This window comes from Sinohyriopsis cumingii, chromosome 6, assembly GCF_028554795.1.
Source record: "Sinohyriopsis cumingii isolate HCF-2022 chromosome 6, ASM2855479v2, whole genome shotgun sequence".
In the NCBI taxonomy this organism is placed as follows: domain Eukaryota; kingdom Metazoa; phylum Mollusca; class Bivalvia; order Unionida; family Unionidae; genus Sinohyriopsis; species Sinohyriopsis cumingii.
The window spans coordinates 151445712-151464965 of NC_142966.1; the positions used below are offsets into that span (position 1 = coordinate 151445712).

General features: G+C 34.9%; 1 protein-coding gene across 2 annotated transcripts; it reads left to right on the top strand.

Annotated features, from left to right (window-relative positions):
* The first annotated feature begins 5158 nt into the window (after positions 1–5158).
* Positions 5159–18830, top strand: LOC149798266 (uncharacterized). Of its 2 annotated transcripts, none has more exons than XM_089963401.1 (5): positions 5159–5705; positions 12902–13365; positions 13779–13881; positions 15535–15711; positions 16338–18830. In XM_089963401.1, exons 1-5 carry the CDS (start codon positions 5528–5530, stop codon positions 16637–16639), a joined length of 1224 nt encoding a protein of 407 aa, XP_089819527.1. In that variant the 5' UTR covers positions 5159–5527; the 3' UTR covers positions 16640–18830. The 2 variants fall into 2 exon arrangements, with proteins under 2 accessions (XP_089819527.1, XP_089819528.1); XM_089963402.1 differs by having other exon boundaries at positions 13782–13881.
* The last annotated feature ends 424 nt before the right edge of the window (positions 18831–19254 follow it).

Genomic DNA, 19254 nt, shown 5'->3' on the forward strand with positions numbered 1-19254 from the left:
TTTCTAAATGTACATAAAACCCGGTCCATCTCATTTTGTATACTGCACAACATTTGTACAAAATATAGAATTTGCTTCTGAACAGAACCTGAAAACTATTTAATTGTATGTTTTAAATTTATTACTTCATGTTTTCCACTGTTTATTATATGATGTGCATTTCGTATGTGATGTATATATTTTGTTATATGTTGTTTATGTTTTATTATGTAATGTACACTTGTAAATGTGAGCTGTTGTATGCGTGTTTTTATTTAATTATATGCTGTACAATTATTAATATATTACGTTCGTTTGTTCCTATATAATGTGATAATTTCATATACTGTACTGAACTTCATTATGTAAATAAACCACTCAAGGGAAATATATTATGCCGGATTTCAAAACATGTTCCATCGTTAACCGGTGCATCGGAAAATTTTCGCTTTTTTAAGACAGTTTGTAACTTGATCCTCACTATCAGAGTTTGTTTATTACATGATGAATATTGCTCAGCATATTACAAAACCTCTATATTACACAATGAAGTTTGATATAGACATTATATATTTTTATATTATTAGGACTGCACATAATAACAACATTACATCATATAATAAGAAATGCATATAATATCATACCGGTAACTAATACACAACATTGATATACTAGATGTACAATACATAATAAGGAATGAACATTATATAATGTAGCTTCAACCGTGTGTATTCAAAATAAACCGATTACGGCAGTTCTGGCGTTCTATACCCATCTACATAAACGCGCTTATTAGTTCCTAACGAAAAGAGTTGGGAGATTTATAAAGTTAGCTTTAAGTCGTTTGCAGAGCACTTACTTTTAGTAAATTACATGCAGCAATTTGTATCAGTATCGTCACCAACACAATTACATTAACTCTACTTCCTGTATGAGTTACTCGAACAAAAGTGATTATTCATACCTTAAATATAAACGAAACAGCTTGTATTGATGGAATATTGTACAAAAATACAAGGAATTCAATGCCTTTAGTGCGAAAAAATTTGTAATGTGAACATTATTTTCGCTAATCTATATTAGTATCTGGGAACGTAAAGCCCGTTTAATTGCAATTTTAAGGCTGAGTGTACGCCAACAGGTGACTTTTCGATAAATTCCAGAATTATGATTAGTCCTTTTATTTTCAGTACATGAACAGGTGCATAATAACGAATTTCAGGTGATACTTGATGGGTACATTTTTTGTGGGCCATAGACAGCACATTTCTAAGCAAAATTATAAGGAGTCAAAACTAGAAATCAATTCCTTGCAGCTGTGAAGATGTGTGTTTAAAAGAGGACTAAGAAGGGTTGAAGAGACAAACGACAAATGAGATAAGTCAAGAAAGATGCTCTTGCGCGTAGATAGATTTTTGTTTTGATGAGCGTTCAAGGGTTCTGTAATGAAAATAATATAAGAATAAAACTAAAATACATATGTATATAATAAGAAAGGCAAATAATATTGTTTCCCCGAAGCAGAATAACTTATCAAAGCTTTCCAAAACTAACGAATATATAAATGAACGACCATTTTAATGTCATGTACACAATTAACTCGATATGAGAATAAAATTCATTCGATCTGACCATAAATCTCTTTGAGTATTTGTGTATATCTCTCTTTCAGTATTTGTGTATATATCTCTCTTTCAGTATTTGTGTATATATATATATATATATATATATATATATATATATATATATATATATATATATATATATATATATATATATATATATATCAGTATTTGTGTATATATCTCTCTTTCAGTATTTGTGTATATATTTCTCTCTCAGTATATGTGTATATATCTCTCTTTTAGTATTTGTGTATATATCTCTCTTTCAGTATTTGTGTGTATATTTCTCTCTCAGTATTCGTGTATATATCTCTCTTTCAGTATTTGTGTATATATTTCTCTCTCAGTATTTGTGTATATATCTGTATTTGTGTATATATCTCTCTTTCAGTATTTGTGTATATATTTCTCTTTGAGTAATTGTGTATATATTTATCTTTGAGTATTTGTGTATATATCATTCGAAAGCGGAAGTATGTAATCTGCATATACAGATGTACTTGATTAACGCAAAGTTAGTAATGAACTCCTCTTATGCCATTTTATCCCACTATACACCCTTTCAACACCTGTTTTTCCATGTGCACCTGTAGTTGTTTAATATTAACTCAAAAATGTTAGCTAAAATTCCTTAATACGTTTATGTATGTGCACATGTTATAGACACAAGTCCATATGTGCCGTGAAGCATCACTGTCATTTAACAAGAATGCCTTTCTTCTCGTCTCATCTTTAACGCGCAACCCCTAGACTGTGTGTGAGTGAGAAAATGAATTTATTTTTCATTATTGAATTGTTTTCATTTTATGGCAATGAAACCAAATCCAAACCTCTAAAAAATAACTAAAGCAAATTATTTTTCTTTCACAATTAGCTATTGCATGATACACGCTGATCCATTCCCTTTACTTGGGTTCGAGGTTATTGACAAATATCACGGGTCAATTGAAAATATGCTTTGAACTGGTATCAGTTTTCATACTAAACGAAAAGGTGCAGGTTCGAATCCTACCATCAGATCAGCCCGGATCGACTACCGTGTTTGTCCTTGGGCAAGGAACTGTATTTGCCTCGACACTAAATTATCTATTTGTGTTGTTTTAACGTGTAACTGAACCAAATCAAAGAGAAACTGACAGGTAAACAAAAGGTCATATGATGCTATCTATATTGTAACAATGAAATCCGCTACCTATACTCTTAGCCCTATTATATATCATCAAAGTTGAATACATTTATAAAGGCTAGACCTAGTAAATAAGGAGTGTGAACTTAAGGGCAATTGAAACAGATCTACCTGTCTATATTTTGGTGAAACATTTACATGTAAATAAGCAAAGAATTGTTTAAATCAGGGGTCTCAAACGACACTGAGGGCAACATGAGGGAATTTTCGATGTACCCGTGGCCACACCAATTTTATTAACTCTCATGACACCTTGTGATGCCAGTCATTTTGCGGGCCATAGGATACGGCTTGGCGGCCGCGTGTTTGAGACCCCTGGCTTAAATCAATTGACCAATAAAGGATTTTAGCTACGAACTTTTAACACAACTAATAACCAACATATGCAGCACAAACGAAACAAAACAAATTACCCAGATTAAGATAATATTCATTATTGTGTATCTATATGTGGACAAAATCAAGGAGATGAAAGGTCTTGAATATGTATAAAATTAAATACATTTAGTTTATCTTAAGTTAATTGATATTTCATCGCCAGCAAATGGCAAGAGAATGTTTTAGAGTGAGAATATCTTTACAAATGTGAAAGTTAATTACACAAAAATTCAAAACTTAATCCTTCGTCTTTATTCGTCATCATTTATTGGTTTTCTTCCAGTTCGTGTTATCTATCTATATCAACATAAAATTATATCTCATTTACACGTACAAAAAAGTAATAAATAATGTCTGATTTATATAAAAGTTATCCCATAACAAAAATGACTTATCTGCTCATTCGGTGGGTCATACCAGATTTGAAGTGGTAAAAATTAAATCCTTTCTCATAAAGATGCATTTCATTTCATGACGCAGATTCACTACTGTTTGATGTCAGTATACTAATAAGTCTATTGTCGTGTTTGTTCAACATGGCTATATGAAGCCCAAGGAAAAGACATATTATTTCTATAATTTCCAATACTTCTTTCTTTTACTATAGCTGTAGTGTTGCGATAATTATGCCCCATTTTTTCATCATTATTTTAATGGCCTGTTTAAATATTTTTCTTAAAATATATTTTGGATTAGTTGTACATTTTTAAGCCAACATTAGACCCAAAGTTATAACCTCAGCAAACATGTCTCACTTCAAACCCACTTTTTAATTTAATGACAGACATATTATTTCATTACAAGCCATCATATTACGATGATCGGGCTATATGTGCTACAGCGAAAAGGGGGAAACTTCCAGAAAGCGGAGGAGAATTCAGTCACTTTGAAGTAAGCAAGCAAAATGGAACCATAACTAAAGCATCGTGTTACTTATGAAATATTGTGCACACGATCAGTACATGAAAGTATACTGGTGAGTTCGTCTTGTAAAAATCTAATTGGGAATGTTTCGGCTGCGAATGTGTCAACTCAGCTGAGTCGGCCGTAAGAAATTTACACATAACGTTATTTGGAATACGATGTACATGTACACAGAGTAGAGGTTAACATAGTATTTCCGGTAAGTTTTTCCAATCATTGGACAAATAGGATACAGCGTGTTCAGACTGTGCAATGGCATTACAAATAGGTTGGAAATTCAGACTGACATACTACATCCTTTCCCAAATAAATCTTCAAATTCAATGCTGAATCTATGTTGCAGTGTAACAGTGTGATTATTTTAATTTGATGGTTTATGTTTTAAATGCATGGATCGTAATAGAGTATAACCTTCGTAATGACTTGGCAAGCTAGTTTCTTCATCAGAGGTTTGGCTCTTTGGGAAAATGTAAGATTTCTTCATATCAAAAATGCAATAAAAAATATCACACCTTTATAAAAAATTAGAAAAAATGTTTTGCGGATGAGTCGGAGACGTCAATCACAACAGAAATGAGCTAAATGGTAATGCGAGCAAATTTTAACATAGCTTACGAGATACACCTTACAAAAGTCGACAACAAAAACTGCTCTATGTTAAACAATGGCTACATATTTCCTTTCCTTTTTTAACGTGCCACTACAATAACTCGATATTGAAAAGCCAACCTTTTGATATAGCAACAAGTCCGCCTAATGATAAAAACGCGAGAGCAACCATGCGACTGGCTGAGGTTAAATCTCAACTTACCAACCGTTAAGCAGCCCGCTAAACGGGTAGTTGTAGTAATCGTTGTTAGCTGACAGCTTTTCGTCATGGACCATAGAAGCCGTGATGTCTCTGGGATATTGCCGTTTTCTTCGAAAGAAAACAAACATCCTAAGTAACGCCCCCGTTGTTTGAAGTTCAGTCAAGTATATAACGGTAGGTATAATATACGTATAAGGTCACCTCCTCCTTTCTTAAAGGTTGGATACAGCTGTAAAACTTAGTTAAACGGTAGACGGAAAGTGTAGGTAGTTGAGTGTTATTTGATTACGGGCTTGGTGAAGGAAAAACATTACATAGTGTCATCTGATTCAGCTTTTTTCAATGGAAATTTCTGCTTATTTCACCAAGCATAGAATGAGGATTGATCAAATGTAAGGAACACATTTCTGCGAAAAAAGGGATTATTTTTCTATTGAATGAAACTTTGAAAAATTATGTTGCGGAATAAGAGCAGACTTTAGATGCTGACATTCGTTTTGAGGAAAACATGAATATTAGATTCAGCCAGTTCGCCACTTTTAAGTTCATTTAGATAATATTATTTTCCTTTAGACAAATATTGACTAGTTGGCTTAATTGGACAAATACAGTAAATACCCAAATATGCCTAAGACGTTTCTGATCAGAAAATCAACGTGGAAGAAACATCGTTTTGTTGAGGAGAAAGAGCAACGGCATAAAACTGAAGTAGACAGTGCCCCCTGCCCCGATCCTCATAAAATTACCATTTTAGAGTCAGTTCTTATAAAGAGTCGAAATGACATCAACCAAGGCATTCAAGGTAACTTTTCTTTATATATTCATTAAGCTTTCATTTGGTAAATTTACAAAAATCACTGCATAAATAAACTTATTTTCATACTACTCGCTAATTGATCAGCACTAATTACAGGTGCATTTTAATTCCTATGTACAGAGAGTTTATAGTTTGCATTGGATATTAGGTGATGATAAATTAAAGGCATGGTGATGAAGGTTTAAATCTATAATATGTAAAGTTTGCGGTTCAATGTTATCGTACATTAAAACTCATAAAAAGAGGCTGACAATGTAATGTACCTTATTTTAAGATTGAAATAAAACACCAAAAACAAAACAGACTGTCATATTTTCCTATAGGAATATGATATGATTATAAATTAAAATAAAGTTTAAGCCCGATTTCAAAGTTTATTTTGTCTTCCTTTTGCTTTCTTCTCGTTACCACTTTCTTGGAGATTCCATTCGTTAAGTAATAATTTATGATAGGGATTCTAAGCTTTAAAAAGATTGGGCTAAAAAACAAACATAAAATAATATGCGGGAAATTTCGAAATGAACATCAGTATATGATGTCAGTGGTCTAAACATCTGTGTACATCAAACAAAATATGGGCCAGACGCATCTATATAGTGTTTTGTTTTCCTCGATACGTTGTACTTGGATTTGTCGTTATTGAGAATCGAGATCAACCGTTTACTCAAAGATCTTAAATTGTATCAAGCAACAAGCTCAATAAACATCATATCGTCGATTCAAAGAATATTTTGCGTGGTTATGTGCTTACGACATCACACGAAAGGCTATATCCAGTCAAGGCGATGTCCGTTATCTGAATAGATGATGTGACGTCAAACACAGTCCATTCGTGTACCGCTCAAAGGATACAAGATTATGGCGACCTTGTGGAAAATAATGCAGTTTAGTTTTACTAAATACAAGACTATCTAAAATTTATTATGAAAAATAAGAAAGTAACAAATACGGAAAGGCGTAAAAAGCGTTAGTAGAGGAATGGTGACATGCTGCTGCAGAAATAAGGCAATTACTAAAGACTGGAAATCTGAGGTATAAAGGGGCGTGGCAATTCACATCTGTAATGGAACTCTTGTTTTTCAGTGCTGAGTTAATACCGTATTACATATAGGCAACCTCTTTACGAAACAAAAACTGAATTAATACCATACTATATATAGACAATGTCTTTAGTAAACAAAATCTTTTTCTGTGATGTGGGACACCAAATACTTCTGTACTTAAATTTGCTTAGTGAAAGCAGTTTCACAATGCAGCTGATTTTTAATTTTAAAGCAAATTATCGTTTAAAACAAATTATCGTTTAAAGGAAATTATCGATTAAAGCAAATTATTGTTTAAAGGAAATTATCGTTAAAAGCGAATTATCGTTTGAGGCAAATTATCTTTTAAAGCAATGTATCGTTTATATGATAGATATAATAAGTTAGAATATTATTTTACCTTGTTTATAAACATTCATCTTAACTTTCAAAGTGATTTGGATCAAGACGCTCAGTTCTATCTGCATTCAATTGTTTCGTTTTCGGAATCAACATTTAACCCCGGGTTGCTTTGTGTTACGAGCAAGGTCAGGACACCTATTAAATAATTGAATCAAGACCTCTCTCTACGAGAAAAACAGGATCTAGCCTTTCATCCTGTGTTTATTTAACATGTTTCAATGACCACCATCAACTTGTTGTCGAGCTGTTGTACCGTGGACAATCTCAGGATTAAAGTATGACGTTTTCTACATTTGTTCTTATAACGCCAACTGAAACAGCGTGGGGGCCCTGAATGGCTCTCCGTTCCGGATCACTGCCATCTCACCTCTTTCTGTGTGGGTTCGAGTCCAAGGCTCGGCTGGCGTGGGTAAGTGGGAAAGCCTGCCAGTAGCTTCTCGTGAGTCGGTGGTTCTTCCCTTGGTTTTCCAGGGTTCGTTCTACACCAGTTATACTGGCCGCCATGTATAGCCTATCTTGTGCTGAAAAATGGCGTTAAACCCTAGAACAACAACAACGTGTGTAGCTCAGGGACATATAATGACAGCCGACCGACCCGATATGGACAGATTGTAACCCGCACCATTCTTGCCGCAAGGAAAGGTTAAACGAGGGTATACAAACAAATGAAAGTGTTTATCTGGCGTACTGTAGTGGCATCTACGTCTGAGTGGGTATGTACACACATACACGCGCTCGCACAGAGAATAGATGAAGACATTATATGTTGCTTCTGATCCAGTAAGCAGACACTACAACACTGCATCTAGGTGGTTTACGACTGCACTACCTGAACCAATTATCACCTGATCCAATTGTTTCACTTAGGAGTAAAAATTTGTCTGTCCGATTGTTTATCTTTTTTCTTTCAATGCTGACACACCACTGTTTACGCCACAACAAGAGTGACATACTTCTCTGAGACTGAGATTGTTATGCTGAACATACAATTCCATTCTCGTCGAATCACTTACGGTCATGTCAGCTGAATGGTAAAATATGGAGGAGCCTTCGAACCTTAGCAATTCGGAACAAAGCAAATAATTAAGATGATATCATATGTACGGTGGGTTTTTTTTCTTCATCCAGCTGCAATGCTGAGTAAGAAGTTTTCATTTTCGAAGAGCTAACATTTTACAACAATTTAAAAATTTGGAATAATAGAATAAAAGAGTGCAATTTTACTATCCCTATATTTTTCTTCCTTTACAGCATACATATTGCAATTATAATCATAATGAAATTTGTCTCATGCACGCGGATTTAAAACTGTTGGCAGAGTCTGGATTTAGGTTCAACGGTGGGGTGGGGTGGGGTCTTCACATCCATATTCATACCTAAAATTCTTGTTTTTGCCAGATATTCATTTTTTTATGATAATTATTTTATTTATATGAACCTAAGTGTGAAATATATGGAGGATACTTTCTTTTCCTACATTAATCTTTCCTTTGATGTATGCTACATTAACGCCTGAATTGTTTTCACACAAAGCTAATTCAATAAGTATTAACAAATAATTGCAATAACACACCTCACAAAAACAGGATACAACTTTGTCACGAAGTGTTTTTTTTAAGCTTATACCCAATGTTTCCGAACTTATGTACCGCAGATAATGCCTGAATTAAAAGCAAAGAGTCTTGCACACGGACACCTCACGGCTGCCGACCCAATATAAGCACGACACCCACCCCCAAGCACACACACACAGAGTGGGAAGAGAAAGAGAATATATTTATACCGGTATACACATGAAGATTTTAAAGTAAACTTCAGTCTTTATATTTAATAATGTTTTAGTGCGTTGACATTGCCGAAGAAAGACATTCAATAATTTATATACGACCTAGTTTTATTTTTAGTGCTGTCCAGAATCAATGACCAGTATATATACCATTTGATTACTTTTAAGGGAGGCTCGTATCAGTAGTCGTGCTTACTTACAGGCTTAGATACTTCTGACATGTTTGAAACACGCTATACCCAACAGGTGCGTGGGGTGGTCTCCTGACCTTGTAAATGTAACTTTGGACATTGGCATCCTCTGCCACTCACAGAACCCACGAAAAGTATTTATGAACTTCGAAGAAGAATGGTGAATACATATTTTTTCCATTTGGTTTCGAAATGGAAAACAAGGTTTTAATATATACAGAAGTTACTTTCTCCATTCTTCGTGCGTTATTATATTATTTGCTTGATAAATTCAGGGTGTAGGATGATGAATTGCTTGATATATGGACGGGTGGATCGGTGTAATATATCAATAGCTTAACAAGAAAGGGATGCTACAAAGAGACTAGACAAGTTACCTTTCACGAAGGTACACTCATTTAAAATGTATAAAATTTATTAAGGATTTGCAGTCGTAGCAGAAAGGAATTGAAATGAATTCATGATCCGCTATATATCCAGTTAAATTTTAAAGATCACAAGATAGTCGTGAAGGGTGAATTCACTAGGCATGAGGCAATGTGTGTTCTATCTCATAATACTCACTGAAGAATAATGCAGAGCATTTAACACTTGAGTACCGAGTTATTCTCGTGAATGTTTGATTGTGTTTCATAAAATAACCAAGAAAACTGAAATTCATTTACTACATTTTCATCAATGTGAGAATGTATGTGCTGATCAAGCCAATTTCTGCTCTGAACTGTCTGTTACACACTTGACAGGAGATGCCTCTTGCGCTTGCTAGATCAATACATGATGTGTTGCAGTTCTAAGATTTACGTTGCTCGTACTTCTACACTGCCTCTGTAAGTCTCCTCAGTCCAAAGTCTGTAGTTTCAGTATGGATGAGACTACCTGGTGAAGCGATCTTGTGATAGATTTTATTAAGACTCAGGGTAAATATTTAAGTGTTTTAAAGATGACATGAGGGAATCTTTGAAGCGTTTCTTCTTACTTATCTGTTGCTGGCATTCTCCTGACGTTCACGCTGCAAACACCATGTATGTGGCCCCTTGTCCTTTCATGAAGCCACACTGACTCTCAAAAATGAGCCCTTCATCGATGTGATGCTTAAGGCGACTTATTATACTTCTGGGGAGGATTTTGACAGTTATTGACAACACTGACATGCCTTGACGGTTGTTGCAGGATTTGTCTGTTTGTCTTTTCGCTTGTACAAGCGAACGATGGATCTATCAACTCTTGAGGTATAGTTCATGAACTTCAAGAGTTCCGTTAGTCTGTGATATGTGCGAGTTTTCAGCTTTGCAGACTTCTGTTAGTAGAACATCTCTGAGTTTGCATTGGACAGTCCCCTTTGTGTTGCTGAAGGCTGCCTTTTTAGATGATGAAGTGTTGTGATGTAAACATGCCTTCTGCAGCAGACGTTTCTCTTTCAGAAGTCTCTGTATGTCAGCATTGTTCTCATGAAACCATTCTTCATGTTTACGTGTAGTGGAACCGAAGGTTGCAGAATCTTCGAAGGATGACTAGTTTTCCTCAACATTCTCGGAGTTCATATCGATTGTAACTAGTTGGTGCATAGTTCTTCAACAAATGTCTTTTTCACATTATCCTGTGTCCGTTGGAGAGGTTACGTTTATGGGGTAAGTTTTGGCTTGTGATTGTCTGTTAGGCTGTGGTCAGTCCAGCGCTCTGCAATTATCTACATGACTCGGAAATACTGCGAGCCAGAATACTGTATTGGCGATTAAAGGGCTCGTGTTCAACACATTTCCTCAATAGGAGGAGTTCATTGCCAACTCTAGTATGAAAGTTACCAAGGATGATGAGTTTGTTTGTGACAAGAGACTGCGGGTCTTCATAAACATTTGACCTAGTTTTCAGTGGTCAAGTGGGTGCATATGCGTTGATGATAGTTGCGTTTCTTTTTCCAACTAAAAATAGAATAAGTCGATACAGTCGGAATAGCGGGGTGGGAGATCTGTACCGTTAAAATCTACTTGCACCACTAAATATAGACTGCATAATCTGAGACAGTTTCTCAGTAACGAATAGCAATATTTTGTAAGTCTTTTGCATTGGTTCAAAATTTTAATATTCCCTAAAGAATCACGTGTCAGACACCACTTACTTGAGAAGACCATTTCCTAAAAACGTATATCTGCATATAAGGACAGGCGTATTAAAACTCAATTTTTTACAAATAACTTTGACCGCTCCATTGACCTATAGGTAAGAGCGTCCGCTCTGATGCGGGAGGTCGCGGCTTCGAACCCCGACCGAGTCATATCAAACACGTACAAAAATGGCACTAACAGCTGCCTCACTAGGCACTCATAATTAAGAGGTTAATGTTAAGACTGGTCGGCCTAGTGTCAGGATAATGTGACTAAGGCATGATAGGTAAAATTTCGCATGATGCCCCAGTGCTAGACATCACTATAAACTACCACACTGCAGACATCGTAGCTATATGACTGAAAAATTGTTAATACTACGTTAAAAATCTAAGACACACACACACACACACATACACACACACACACACACACACACACACACACACACATAACGATATGCACACAGCTCGTTTATATTAAATGCTCAGTAGTAAAAGTCAGTGAAAATTTATACATTGCTACCATTTATAAGAAAATGTGAAATTTTACTTATCATTATTTCACTTTTATGTTCATACTTAATCTTTTTAATGTGAAATTTAATACTCGTGTAATCATCGATCTCAAATCTATACATTTATTATTTCAATGTGGTATGCGTAACTGCAAGTAAAAGCGGAGATTTACGACTTACATCCATTAACAAAATTGTAGAAGATGAGAAATTAGTTGTGCACACAATTATTCGACAGGCCATCGGGAGCACCGGATTGTCGAGTGGTTTAAGGCTCTCGACTTTCTGGATCATTGTCATCTCACCTCTGACCTCGTGGAATCGAGTCTCTGCTCGGCCAACGTGGGTTGGCAAGAAAGCTTGACAGTAGCTTCCAGTGGGTTGTGGTTCTTCTGGAACTTTTCTGGGGTTCTTCTGCCAAAAAATATACTAACCGCCATGCATAGCCTGTCATGTGCTGAAAATGGCATTCAACCCACACACAATCTAGCTTGCTTACCTGTCTAACTTGCTTATTTGCTTGCTCACCTAATTTAGTCACACACTCATTCAGTTATCACTTGCTAAAACGCCGACTTCTTTTTGTTTTCGTCGCTTATTTCACAATTTGATATGTCCGTAGTTCTCCCAGTTTATTCTGACCGCCTTTTATTGCCATTAATGTGCTGTAAAAATGCATTAAAGCACACAATCCAAACCAAAAATATATTTTTAAAAATCGATACATCATCGCTTGCTTGCATCCAGTCATCCTCCCTTTCTAGGAAATCATGGACACGAAGACCAACATCATTATCGCTTGGTTCAGAATTTTCTTCTAGATGAGCATTTTAGTCAACTTTGCCCTAGGCACTCACGCCTTAGTGGGTCAAAATCACGTACGGTTTACGTAGTCGCACATGTTACACATATTCCATGCATTGTTTGAACGTTGCTCGTTTGACATTTCTGTTCTGGATGTATTTGACACCATATATAGGAAAATGTAAATTCATTCAAAAGTTGGGAACAACGCAAACCTTGAACTTTTCATGTCACTGATAATATACAGTTTTTTTCTTCTTCGACATCTTTGTTGAATCTAATCAATTTCCTGATGATATTTTATTTCATTAATGATATATTATTTTTCTTCCACAGAAAGGCCAACGCAGACTAATACTCTATCTCCTTGTCAAGCTGACGCGGCGGATTTTGGAGGGAAGCCTGATGAACCGATCAACCTTAGAGGATGTTCTGTTCTTGAACACTATAATCACGTGCACAGAGAACCCGAATTACATAATTTATCTCCATTTTCCAACGTCGGTGGACATGTGTTGCAAAAGTCACAGTTTTACCCTCCTTATATGTATCGGAATCAACAGATTCTACAGAGAGGATTTCTTCCACAAATGTCACCACCTATTTCTGGAAGTTCACTACACGTGGTTTCTAACCCATCTCGCAAGAACTATGTCGAGGAGATTTTCCACAGAGTTACCGAGGAGATTTTCCCCAGGGTTACCGAGGGTTCACGGCACGATAACCTCAAAAAAACTGCACTCCCCAGATCACCTGAACACACGTTAAAATCTACTCCAGCAAATAATCTCATACAGGATGTAAGATGATTGCTTCTTATTTACTTTGTTGATGTTTACCGATACTGATAATTGACCGAGACATTTACAGTTAGCAAAGGGTAACACACTGTCGTCATTATCTGTTGAGCGGAATACCATGCATATTTCTGGGTTAAATAAACACAATTACACACACACACACACACACGTATATATATATATATATATATATATATATATATATATATATATATATATATATATATATATATATATATATATATATATATATATATATATATATATATATATATATATATAACAACGTGATTATTCGGCATTTAGTTTACAGATCTAATAATGGAAATGCCATTTATCTGGATATTTTAAATATAGATCCATTTAGTATTTTCTTACTATTGCATAACTTATTTATTTATTTATTTTACCAGCAGACCCTTCAAAAAGATGTGGAGATCATAAATGGAGGCTACGGAATTAAAAATCCCTTGTTGTCTCCTGACGTCAAATTGATCAACCCAATCATTCCCATAGGTATGCGTATGTGTCATGTTACCTCAAACATATGTACAGAGAGAGAGAGAGAGAGAGAGGGGGGGGGGTCTGCATATGTCTTTTTCAAGTTACGACGCAGGGCCTGAATCCCTGGAGAATGGGGGAAAGTGGTAGGTAAGGAGAGGGCCAGGGCGAAATTCAAATGCACGGATACATTGTATTATCATAAATGTTTATATGCGTATTGAAGGGGAATCTCATGTATTTCCACGTTTTGACCCAGGAATTATGTCTCTAGAGTCAGGGATGCACATCGGAGTCACATTGAGGTACAAGTATAAACTTATACTTTCATGCCCAGTAAAGATATAGTATTGTGACAGGTGGAGATATAAATCCTTATGACCCTGGACTGAACACCTATCTCGGGTGGGGTGAGGTGGTGAACAATTTGCTCCAGTCTGGTGAAAGTTAGGTCATTAATTGCATAAGTAAATATTCAGACGTGTGAGACAAAAGTGACAGGAACATTTTCCATGTATTTAAAATCATCCCTACCTCCAGGGAAGAGAGATCAAAATTCCTAAACTGCTGACACAATCTGCATCATGGAACGATCACGTGCCTGTCTTTAGTGGTTGGGAGGCCCTCAGAGACATTTTCCACGTATGTAGTGCATCAAAATTGTAGATATTGTATGGATAACAAATTTAAGAGAGATAACACGGAAAACAAGTAACCTGCCGAAACACGGTCAGATATTTTGGTCAGATTTTCTGTTTCTGATATGGTTTAGCTTATTTTAGACACAACTTTTTTCAAAGTACTATGTAAAGACTTTTCAATAATTAAAATTAAAAATATATAGCGTAGCTTTCCAACATGTACAAAACAGAGCAAGAAGCTTAATAACAGTTACTGATATTTTGCATTAAAATCTGTGTTGTCACAGGCGTTGTAAATCTGTAAAGTTTTAAACTGATCAAACATTAAGGATGGTATTATGGCTTAATACCGTATTTTGAACTCTCCAACTCTTTAATTCTGTGAAACGTATGCTGTGTCGGAAACGTCTTACTGTCTGCACGTTTGTTTGAGTGACCATTTTAGGAACTTCCCTTTAAATCAGCATTATATAGCCAGTATTGTGCTGGCGTTCCGTTAAACAGTATGCATCCATACATAATGACTGACTAATTGACTGACGATGAATAGACTGACTCACTGTCTAATATATATATATAACATTCGCCTTTGCCGCTAATACATGCTCATAAATTATTTACTGAAAACATCATACTTCGATTGTGGACAAATTATCAATTCAATATATTTACCTTCAAATCCGCTAATTCATCACTCTGATGCCTACATGCATACTTACTCTAAAATCATAACTTAATTATTTGTTTTTTTTTGGGGGGGGGGGGGCGGGTACAATGTGGTTTCTTAATAGCTACAGATACACAAGTTATCTCTCACAGTGCATTAACCACATGCACACTTGGAATGTATCGTATGATGTACGTCTGGCTGCAAATTAAGTGAATATGTTATGTTTATATACAGGTGGATGGACATAATAGAATTACGTATATACAGGTGGATTCTCTGTTTAAATTATTCCCTTTAAAGATTTCGAATTATTTTTTACGAATAAACTTTCTTCTATAAAAAAAATTAACTTTCCAGACAACTCCAGCCAAAACAGATTCACCTGTAAAGTTTGCGGGAAGGGATTTGAGTTTCCGAAATTGTTACAGCGCCACCTTAAGTGTCACAATGGAATCAAGAGATACCTATGTATATTTTGTGGGAAGGGATTCAACGATACCTTTGATTTAAAGAGGCACACACGGACGCACACAGGTAAATAGTGTATCCAATATCAAGTGTTACATGCTTATTGCAGAAATACGCTTTCTCGATTTCTTTAATGGTTACAAAATTTATCAATCAAAGACATGAAATTACAAATCCGAGTCTTTGATGAAATTTCAACAATTGGTGATCTCGTCGAGAACACCATACATTGAAAATGTGATTGTAATGTTATCTTTATATCATAAGTAGAAAGTATTGGATAGTACCTACCTAAAAATCGATGTAATTGCCATATATTATTAACAATGGTCACTAAATGTTGGTGTTTAATATGTACAATAAAATTAAGACATTGTAAATAATATATTGGAATATTTGCAGACCTTTTCTTTCAAAGAGGACCAAGAAAAGGTAACGATATATCTGCTTTGATCGGAAGGTCTGCCATATTGCACAAACTTGGAAAATTTTGTTTTCTTTGTGTAGGGAACAACTATTTAAATTTCGTAATTTTGTATAATAGAAACATGTGTTTTGAGAACGAAAGTTGGCTGACTGAAGGCAAATGTTTTTTCTATCAATTGTGAAAAAAAATAATACGTCCATTTACCGGAGACTAACCGATAGGTGTTAATAATATACATCAGTTACTGTAACGTATATATTTGCAGGCGTCCGACCGTACAAGTGTGATTTCTGTGACAAATCATTCACACAACGATGTAGTTTGGAGTCACACTGCAGAAAGATTCATGGGATGAACTATAACTTCGCTTACAAAGAAAGGCGGAAGAAGGTGTACGTGTGCGAGGATTGTGGTCACGTGACAGAAGATCCTGAAGACTATTTCATGCACATCAAGGGAAGTCACCCATACAATCCAGCCCTAATGAGATGCTATGACAAAAGACAATTTAAATTTCACAGCGCTAATATGTCTGAACTTGTAAACAAGAACGTGCCCGTAAAATAACAGAAACACAACAGAGTAAAATTCACACACACACACACACACACACACACACACACACACACACACACACAGTTTCATATTTTATTTATTTTTTTAAAACCCTAAATGTTTTGCTTGAGGTAGAACGCAGTAACTGAATTTTGTTTTCAGAGAAAGATATACGACGAATATCTCCACAAGTTAAAGATTCCTCCACATTAACCGATGTGTTTGTTTCTTGGTGTCGCTAAATGAACTGAATAGCTGTCAAATTACGAACGGCTTTCACATAAAAATGTTCCACTCGTGTGTTCAAAGAACGAACGGCTTTCGCTTACAGTGTTCCATTTGTATATCATAATTATTATTATTCATTGTTTTATAAATTCACCAATTTTTTTATTTTTTATTGTTTTGATAAAGAAAAAGCTGAATTTTAAAATAGCCTCAACACATGATGGTAGATATCGGAGGCAAACTTATATGTTAATTATATATATGAATAAATTAAGGTCTTCTCGTTTGAAAAACATGTAAATCATACAACTGAACTGATCACATATATTTGTATCTGAACCCATTGGTCTTCGAATTTTTCATGTCCACTTAGTATCATAAACTTGGTAATAAGGACAACCTTAGGTGACTCACTGATGTCTTTAATTGACTTCGTGTTACATATTGGAGTTATACAGTGATATCAACAGGAAGAATTGTTATATTTTATCGTAATTCCAAATAGCCAAATGTATGTGGATATAAGACCTCCGTGTAACGTTGGTTGAAGTCATGCCAGGGGCGCCCGCAGCATTATTTTTCCCGTGCCCCTATGTTCGAGCGCCCATGAGTCAAGCCCCTTCCCTCACACAAATTTACTCAACCTCCTCAGTAAGAAATGTTAAACCAGACTTGCAAATCTTACTCCAAATAGACAAATCCAGCCTTCTGATTGGTTGGCATATTTTGGAGTAAAATTAGGAGTTTAGTTAAGTTTTTACGGTGGAAGGACCTTATTATATTCATTTCATAAACATTACTTACTACGTAAGTTTCATTCCACAGAGGTAAGGTTTCAGCTATCTTGGTAAACAAGAAGTTCTTTGTTTCTTCTCTCGTTCTAAAATATACGTGGTTAATATAAGGTTATGTTTGTGTTACTAATTACCATTGCAACCCCCAAATGAGTTCCTATAGAATTTAATGTTTAAAAAAATATGAATAAAAATGCATTAGGTGGCATAATTTTTTAAATTAGTAAACATGCATTAGGTGGCATACAAACACCACAGGAATCCATTTAATGGATTCAGAGATATTTTTCAGCACTGAAATGCAGGTGTTCAGCAGCATTTGCTTTTATTTTTTTAGTGAAAGGTGGGGTTGTTAAGGTTTGAGCATCGTTCTCTTAAACAGAAGACTCCATGGCTTCACACCAACAGTCCATATGTTAATTTGCCAGCGGGAAATAAAATATACGATAAAAGTAAATATTTTCTTATCAACTATAGTACTTATTCTTAAGTTTGTGAAATTAATAATGGGAGAAAATGAAATTCATTTGCTAGCCAATGCTTGCATCTTAAACTGTTCAGCACTCATTTGTTATTCCCCAATACCACCCCTTCCCCAGTAGACTGGTTCTCTGGCTGTAAAATAATTGGTGGTCCGACACCTATATTTAAGTCATATCCAGTGTGATAGTCTTGGACTTCATTCAACAATTACAGTTAAATAATGGAAGAAGATTAAGTTCAACTTAAAATACAAATTAAGTTAAATCGCTGTCTCTTTTAGCGAAAGACACGTGACTAGAATAAATATGGTATTAAAAATTGCAGTGCATATTGTTAAGTAAGTTTTACCATTGAAATGAAAGACTGACCTCCATGATGTTTTACCCACGTAGTTGTTAGCCACCACTACCACCTCTGATCTGAAGGGTACTTTTTGTAAGCAGTATGAACTTGAAACTTGTTATGAAATCAATGTGAAATAAAGCAAGGTCTAATTCGGTTTAAATAGATGCTCAATTCGCTCTGATCATTATATGCACCTCACCCACCCCCAAACACCATAGAGAAAGTTATTTTGTTTTATATTAACAAAATAACCGTGTAAGTGTTCCTTGACTTTCAGTTACCATTTTTTTGGCACCTCAGATACTTTATCAAAAGAAGACAAAATGGACAAAGAATAAAGATATTATTATTATCATTATTATTATTATTATTATTATTATTATTGCCATCCTCAATACATTTTTGTTCTCTCGTATCCATTTATATGTTAATGTATTATAATGAATAATATATGAAAGAAACCATATTTGACCAAAAGTCAGCAGACATATTAAAGGTGGTTATTACAAGAGCTTTTACGGTTCATTTCTTAATTCTGATATATACTACACTTAATTTCTGTTGTATGAGGTTGTTGAAATGAAAAGTTAATAAAGAATCGATATTCAAATGAGCTAATGAGAATAAGTATATATATATATATATATATATATATATATATATATATATATATATATATACACACACACACACACACACACACACACATATATTCTGTTTGAATCGGACGATAATACCGATAATATTATTATTGACAATATTATTATTAATCATTTT